The sequence below is a fragment of the Aquarana catesbeiana genome, linkage group LG09 (genome assembly GCF_042186555.1).
Source record: "Aquarana catesbeiana isolate 2022-GZ linkage group LG09, ASM4218655v1, whole genome shotgun sequence".
NCBI lineage: Eukaryota > Metazoa > Chordata > Amphibia > Anura > Ranidae > Aquarana > Aquarana catesbeiana.
In genome coordinates this window covers 41,995,564-42,004,089 of record NC_133332.1, presented here as the reverse complement: position 1 = coordinate 42,004,089, position 8,526 = coordinate 41,995,564, and the positions used below count along the sequence as shown (strand labels likewise).

At 40.9% G+C, this 8,526-nt stretch overlaps 1 protein-coding gene across 1 annotated transcript in view; it reads right to left on the bottom strand.

The window, feature by feature from the left end:
- Nucleotides 1-6,167: 6,167 nt before the first annotated feature.
- The window catches only part of LOC141107546 (T-cell surface glycoprotein CD1a-like), a 39,341-nt gene continuing 36,982 nt past the window's right edge, over nucleotides 6,168-8,526 (bottom strand). The window contains exon 5 of the mRNA XM_073598360.1: nucleotides 6,168-6,506. Within this exon, the coding sequence (XP_073454461.1) occupies nucleotides 6,394-6,506 (113 nt within the window). The 3' untranslated portion in view covers nucleotides 6,168-6,393. The remainder of the gene's footprint in view (nucleotides 6,507-8,526) is intronic.

The following is an 8,526-nucleotide window of genomic DNA, read 5'->3' as shown; positions in this document are numbered from 1 at the left end:
TAATAATAACATTGTCTTATCATGGAATGTCAACACAAATCGAATCATCTTCCTTGATTTGGATATAAGCAAGGAGGGTGATAGGATCAAGACGATGAATTATTTTAAGCCTACTGATCGCAATGCGTTTATTCCCCTCGGAAGTTTCCACCACATACAGTTGTTGTGCAACATTCCCAGGGGACAATTTGTTCGCATAGGACGCAACTGCACACATGAAAAAGATTATCTCTCTCAATTCCAGGTCCTGTCTACCCACTTTTTACAAAAGGGGTATGATAGGTCTTTGGTAGAAAGAGAAATAGAGACAGTTTGCAAACTGGATAGAAATACATTGGTGTCTGATGTCCGTAAACAGAAACAGAATCAGTCTATGAATATTAGAATGATCTTGGACTATAATGTCTAACACAAGAAGTTTGAAAAGATTGTTCGTAAATACTGGCCTATTCTTAAACAGGATAGAGTTATAGGTCCGGTACTTTCCGAACATCCCCAATTTGTATATAGGAGGGCTCCTTCTTTGAGAGACAAATTGGCCCCAGGAGTGACTGACCCTCCTGTTATGTCTGAAAACAGAATATTCAATTCCCTAACAGGGTTCTACGCCTGTGGCCGTTGCCCTCCTTGTAGACAAGTTAGGGGTAATGTTAAGAAAAGAAAGGAGTTTGTTGCCACCGCCACCAACAAATCATATCCAATCAAAGATTTGATAACATGCTCCACCTCAGTAGTAGTGTACATTCTAGAATGTGAATGCGGTCTTCAGTACGTGGGGAGAACATCCAGACCCCTACATGTACGAATTGGAGAACATGTAAGTAACATTAAAAAGGGCCTGGTTACTTACAATGTCTCCAAACATTTTAGATTGTTCCACGATCATGACCCTGCCAAATTAAAATTTTGGGGGGTGGAGAAAGTGATCCAACATTGGAGGGGGGGCGACTTCATACGACAACTGAGTCGTCGTGAGTCGTTCTGGATCTATGAAACAAAAGTGGGGGTACCCATGGGGCTCAATGTCGAATTCGACTTAAATTGTTTTATTTCAGATCATTAAGTAGGATTTTTTTTATATGGTAGATTTACATTTAGGCAAATTTAGTGTTGAAGGCATGAAGTGGTAATTTTTATCAATCATTTGTTTTCTTTTTGCTGTTGTGATGGGTGGTGGGCTAATGAGGCCATTGAGGTTTTTGCCTTTTGTTATGTTACTAATCCATTATGAGAAGTAACTATATTTTTGCTGTTATGTCAAGGGTGGCTGCGATGACATTACGTTTTTTTATTTTTTTGTATATTATATTTTGTTTTTTAATATTAATAAAATATTTTTTACTATTTACAAGTCGGATATTCATACAAGCCACCTGCCTTTACAGTTGCCCAGCCTTTGAGTGCTGATTGTCTATGGTTCTTATGCGCTGTCCAGCGCTTGTGTCCCCTGCTGTCTGAGCCGGATGCGCACTTATTCTGTGTATGGCCCTGGTATCCCGTTGTCTGGACAACGCTCTATACGAGCGGTGGGTTCTGTGTGACGGAGCACATCCCGTTGCATGCTGGCTGGTGGTTTCAAGTCATGTGCCTATAGTCACATGACTGGGCGTCATGCCGTCATTGGCGTCTTTGTTACCACGGCAACGGACAGAAGCAACGGGAAGTGATACATCCAACCTCTGGGCGTTTCAGCTGATTGGGCGGTGTACGCACCAGTGGGTGGTCTGTTTTGGTACAAACAATTAGGTGGCTTAATATATATAAGAAACAGGAGTACGAGCCTCCGTTAACACTGAGGAAGTCCTGTCAAGGGACGATACGCGTGCGGGAGGACCTTGTGACGTCACTGCAGCCACCTATCTACTGTTTTGACGATAATATGGATGTTTTATGCTCATTTCTATGTTATTCATCCTAGCACTGGGAAATTAGTGCTAGTTTTGTGAAGACCTATCTTTTAATAAAGCTTATGCAGTTTTAGCCATACAGTGTGCACTATATATTTTTTATTGATTTTTTTATGGTATCACGGTCTGGCTTTTCGAATTTAAGAGTGACAACGTGCGGTTGTTTGAAATGGTCGGCTATAGTATTCCAATCACTTGGCGATTCAAGTGTCATCTGTGATCACCCTAGTGGTGAATGCCTGTTAGACCTATCTGTTAATTCAGGGGTCCAGAGATTGAGGTGAGCGGTTTGACTAACTGGTGAAGGAAGCACTGACGACGCACTTTTTAAATGCTTATGAGCACCCTTATCACCGCCGAGGAGAACTTATTTGTCTACTCTTTTTATCTATGTTTCTTTTGTCAAAGGGGACTTTTTACATTTATGTGTTTATTGTATCATTAGCGCTGCACTGCCATTTTTTATCTTTTCTGTTCAAAGGATTATTATATATTGACCTTTAGTGTACAGCTGCTTTTATTCATTCATATGTACTGTACTTTGCGCTGACTGAACCTATATTTTTTACAGGTGTTATAATCCCTCTCCACTCTATTCAAAAGATTTGTTTTGGCCAGTTTAATTTCTTGAATCATGTCACTTTTTTCCTCCCCCTGAACTTTGATTTTGGTTAACGGTAAATGGAACAAGGCAAGGCTGTCCTTTATCACCACTTTTTTTTGTTCTCTCTCTCCCACTTTGTTTTTTACAAAATAATTTCACTTTCCAATGGAACTATAGAAACCTATTTAGGGAATACTATTCTGGCTCACCTCTCAGATCTATATTCTTTAAACTATAGTCCCCTGTTGTCTAACATCTGTAAAGAGCTAAATTATTGGGATGCCTTGAATATCACTTTGTTCAGTAGAATAAATACAAAAAAATTGATATTCTCTCCAGACTTCTGTATCTTTTTCAAACTATACCTATTAATCTTCCTTAGTGACACGATTTACTGTATATGCCACAATATAGTTTCCAGACTTAGATTGAAAACTTGTATGAAAAGTTTTTCTAAGCCCAAACTCTCTGGTGGGATTGGCCTCCCAGATTTTGAAATATATTAGGTCTCTGCATTACTCTCATGACTTTTTTTATTGTTATTGTTTTTGGAATGTATTTTGGAATGCCTTTTGGAAAGTTTCCGAGACTGATTCCATAGTCTTCAAACCTAATAGAAGAGGACATGTCTCCTGTTGCTTTATGGGCTTTACTTGTTCATTTCACACCCTTCAGGGCTTTCACCCCTAATGCGACGTACACACGATAGGATTTTCCTACAGCAAATGTGTGATAGGACCTCGTTGTTGGAAATTCCGACTGTGTGTAGGCTCCATCACACATTTTCCATAGGAATTTCTGTCACACAAAATTTGAGAGCTGGTTCTCAAATTTTCCAACAACAAAATCCGTTGTCGGAAATTCCAATCGTGTGTACACAATTCCGATGCACAAAGTGCCACGCATGCTCGGAATCAAGCAGAAGAGCAGCACTGGCTATTGAACTTCATTTTTCTCGGCTCGTTGTACGTCACCGCGTTCTTGACGTTCGGAATTTCCGACCAACTTTGTGTGACTGTGTGTATGCAAGACAAGTTTGAGCCATCATCCGTCGGAAAAAAAACATGGATTTTGTTGTCGGAAAATCCTATCAGGGCATCACAGTAGCAACTCTAAGTATCTGTTACAAAATTAGATGATCTAATTCTTTGTCTTCTGACCTGAGTCTGTTGATGTCACTTCTTGATAACCCAGACTTACAGTACTTTGTAGCTGTAAATTTTTTGCTACTAGTAATGCCTTCCATTCTTTGTGCCCACAAGCAAGGCATTTTACACAGTCCTATGCAGGTTTACCATCCTTTTTTACAATCCATGCTCCAAAGATGATGGAGGGGCTTACCCAGCACAGAATGAACATTTACTGCAAAAAACTTGGTTCTACAGGACTAATTCAACGTCCTCTCACTGATTTTGAACAGCTGTGTTCTCTTTTGGAACCCCCTTCACTTACGTTAGCTAATATATAACAACTTTAACAAAAAAATGTTACCCAAACACTCTCCTTTTATAACAGTGTTCAACAAAGAGTTGGATTGTGAGATTACCCCTGAAGAATGATATTAATCTTTTATGTTTAATGATTTATGTATGCATAAATCATTGATTTCTAGTTATGCACAGGAAAAGAACTATAAAGTCCTCAACAGTTGATACAGGGACCATGTCTCTTTACATTGTATGTTTATTTCCATATCAACATCTACAATGAACTCTGTGGTGAATCAATATCTCTATTGCCTAAAATACCTCTATTATCTCTTCTACCTGGTCCTGTAGCCTCCCAGAAAAAACTAAAAACTTTTGAGACATTTTCTTTCTGCCGGTAGGAAATTGATCCCTTCCTTTTGGAAAACAGCATTACACCCTCTTTGACAAAATGGGCTAACCTAGTGAACTACATGAGAATGGAGGATTTACTGGCTTTCGATATGGATACTAATTCTAAAATTTTCATACAATGTACAATATGGATTTTTTTTTGCAGTAGATGCATTGAAGCATGGACTTTAAATGGCCTCTTTTTGTTCTTTTTTCTCCTTTTTTGGCTTGATTCCACCAGTCCTACAATTGAACATTGGCTATAGCAGCCAGATGTTTGACTATTTGGAACCATTGATTTTGAATAGAGGCAGAGAAACGCCTGACGAGGCTTAACACTCTGTATATAGTGTTAAACTGCGTTTAACCGCTTTTACCAGCGTCTGGCATTTTTACAGCTCTATCCCTGAAGCCTCAGAATGCGCTGGTCCTGTTTTTTTTTTTTTTTTTTGAGCTTAAAAACGCCTATGCCACTTACAGCTCCTTAACATCTGTGTGTGCGTGAGGCCATAGACTAACATGGAGAGGCGCTTTTAAGCTGTAAAAAACACTCCTAAAAGTGTCTGCCAAAACACTTGTGGGCATGAGGCCTAAGAGTTTATCTCTGGTGCTGTTTTTATCACAACTTTTCCACTTGTTAGGGGTCATTATTGATAGTTCTCAGTTTTGATGCCCTTGAAATCTCATTAATGTGACATTGTAGCTTCTGTTTTTCTACTGTATATACCTATGTTTTGTTGTTTTGGTTTATATTGCATTGACCTTTGACAGCTTTTTTTTACTCCTTTTAATTTGAAAAATGATGATAAAAATATATTTAACAATAATTCAGACTCTTGCTGCCCACATATCACTCTCCCCTTGCGGCCCCCACCAGGGGGTGCCAGACCCAATTTTGCAGTGCGGCATACATGCATATATGCACATCAATTGATATCAATCATTCCTATGCTTTTCTGGGGAAGCTAACCACAAAATGCACAAAATCTGCAGCTCCCCTTTACCTTAACTAGAACTATGGGCTTCCAGTAAAAAATGCAGACAACGATAATAACTTGACAGGTGTTCTATTCCCTCTCCACTCTATCCAAAACTAGAAAAAATCCTTTAGTTATACTGCAGGTGCATAACTTTTCACAGATTTTCTCTGTTCTCTTCTGTGGTACTGTCAGGAGCATGTAAGCGCTCCTGTTCTTTGACAGCAGCTGGTTTCATTCCAGCATCTTGGTTTTTGGTTATGATGCATCCCTGTCCGTCTATCCACCGACAAGGTGGTTGATGTGGCCAGTCTCTGGGTAGAGACCAAACCTGATTTAAGCCAGCCAAGCCTGCAGTCTCATGCTTGTAATAGCGTGTGTAATACGTGCTCAAGCTCTCTGCTGTCTGTCCTCCTCTGCTGTTTGGATTCCCCCGTTTATGACTTCAGATTGATTATCCACTATTCTCTGAACCCTGCCTGCCTTTTGACTATGAATTGGACCCTGACTACTCTAAACCTTGCCTGCCTTGTAGCTGGACTGTCACTGTACCATTCTGCCTGTCTGCCAACCGAAAGTACCTGTTTGCTTTTTTCAGTTTGCGCTTGCCCCGGAGTGATGGCCAGGCACTATAGAATTGTGTATAAGACCTGTGGGCAACTGAGTACCAGTAGGCCTGCTTGCCTTATGGGAAAGGGGGCTGCTATTGGTGGAGAACACAGAAGGTAGCTATAGTGTCTGACCACCTGCGTTATTGGTAAGCGTGACAGGTATCTGCCGATTTTTTGCAAGCAATGCAACATTTTAGCATCATCTCCAGTAACAATTTAGAAGATAAAGAAGGAAATATAACAACATAGACAAAGCCAAATATTCTTATTAAAAGGAAAGAAAAAATTATCATGCACTACAGACTGAAAAATGTAATTTACACATACAATTATATTTTTAAAAATGTTGTTTGAGTGGATAACTAAAATCAAGGGATGATCTTGTGAAGTCATACTTCTAGTGTTTGGTGATGAGTGTGGATTTCAAGGGATGTTTTGCACTGTAAAACATTTATTTTTCTTGATGATGATATCCTACTTGTGCTTTTTATACAACTTATACACAAAGCACGCCAGTCCAAACACACACACCACGACAGCAACTGTTGTTCCTACGACCAGCCCGATCAGATTGTGATGTTCCTTATCTGCAGAGGTGATGAAATTGGGTAAAAAAAATGTTAAAATGTAATGCCGGGCTAAATAAGAAAAACTACTACAACAAAAAAGGAAACATTACATGAAGTTCACTTAAAGTGGAGGTCCACCCACCCCTGCAAAAATTAAAAGCCAGCAGCTACACATACTGCAGCTGCTGACTTTTAATAATAGGACACTTACCTGTCCTGGAGTCCAGCGATGTCGGCACTGAAGCTGATGTTTCCATCAGCTGTAGGGTGTTGCCGCCGCCATTGCGGGTAAGGGAACATGGTAGTGTAGCTTTACAGCTTTACACCGGTTCTACTGCGCATGCGCGAGGCACCGATGCGCTCTCCTTCTGCCCGGACTCCCGGAAGTGGGGACAGGATACCTATCAAAGACAGATATCGGCTCCCACCCCCCCACCCCCCCGAAAGGTGCCAAATGTGGCACCAGAAGAGGGAGGAGACAAATGAGCAGAAGTTCCACTTTTGGGTGGAACTCCGTTTTAAGGTATTTGAACCCAATCACTAAAATCTCATATAAACTTTAAAAAAGAAGTATTACCACAAGTATAACATGTTTGTTAAATACCCCAAGTCTACTGGTCAGCAGATCCTGCCGGATGATGGACTTTGCATAATTGCTTGATTTTAACACTTGTTTGTGAGTATATTATTTTATTCTTAATACATTTTCTGTGTTGCAAGTGTAATGTGCAAGGCTGGTGTGCCCTCTGTCCTTGTTTTCTTTTACATGTACAAATAACACTAGCTTAACTGAGCCCAGACCCTCCTGCTATTTATATTAGGAGATAGATTATCAAGCTCTCAACCACACTGTCACCTACCTGGTGGAAAAGACTGATACGATGAGTAGGGATGAGCCGAACACCCCCGGTTCAGTTCGCATCCAGAACATGCCAACAGGCAAAAAATTTGTTTGAACGCGCGAACACCGTTAAAGTCTATGGGACTTGAACATGAATAATCAAAAGTGCTCATTTTAAAGGCTTATATGCAAGTTATTGTCATAAAAAGTGTTTGGGGACCTGGGTCCTGCCCCAGGGGATATGTATTAATGCAAAAAGAAGTTTTAAAAATGGCCATTTTTTCGGGAGCAGTGATTTTTATAATGCTTAAAGTGAAACAATAAAAGTGTAATATTCCTTTAAATTTCATACTTGGGGGGTGTTTATAGTATGCCTGCAAAGGGGCGCATGTTTCCCATGTTTAGAACAGTCTGACAGCAAAATGACATTTCTAAAGGAAAAAAAGTCATGTAAAACTACTATCGCTAGCACCGTTCATTGATAAAAACGGCATGGAATTTCCCCACAGAACCAAAATTTAAAAAAAAAAAATGTGTGGGGTCCCCCTAAATTCCATATCATGCCCTTCAAGTCTGGTATGGATATTAAGGGGAACACCGTGCCAAAATTTAAAAAAAATGGCGTGGGGTCCCCCAAAAAATCCATACCAGACCCCTATCTGAGCACGCAACCTGGCAGGCTGCAGGAAAAGAGGTGGGGACGAGAGAGCGCCCCCCCCTCCTGAACCGTACCAGGCCACATGCCTTCAACATTGGGAGGGTGCTTTGGGGTAGCCACCCGGTTACGTAAACGGGTGACCCCGCCCCCTCTGACAACACAGGGAAAGCCTTAGGGAAGTCCCTGTGAAGTCCACGTGCGGCAGAGGAGGGCGGGGTCACCGGGTGGCCCCGCCCTCGTTATATAAGAAGTGTCAGAAGAACCGAAGCGTCACATGGGGAAGACTCCCACTGAGGCGGATCGTGCGGACGGATCGGAGAAGAAGCTGGAGGAAGATACGGGACGAGAAGAGCGGAGGAAGAAGAAGATGGAGAAGAAGAAGATGAAGGAAGAAGAAGAACACCGAAGAAAGACCGGAAGAAAGAAGATGGAAGAAGAAGCGGAAAGAAGTAGAAATTAATAAAGGACTTGTCAAAAACCATCTCTTGTGTTTTTTAACCTTTTTGGCACTTTTTTAATGAAATGGTAGGTGTACATTT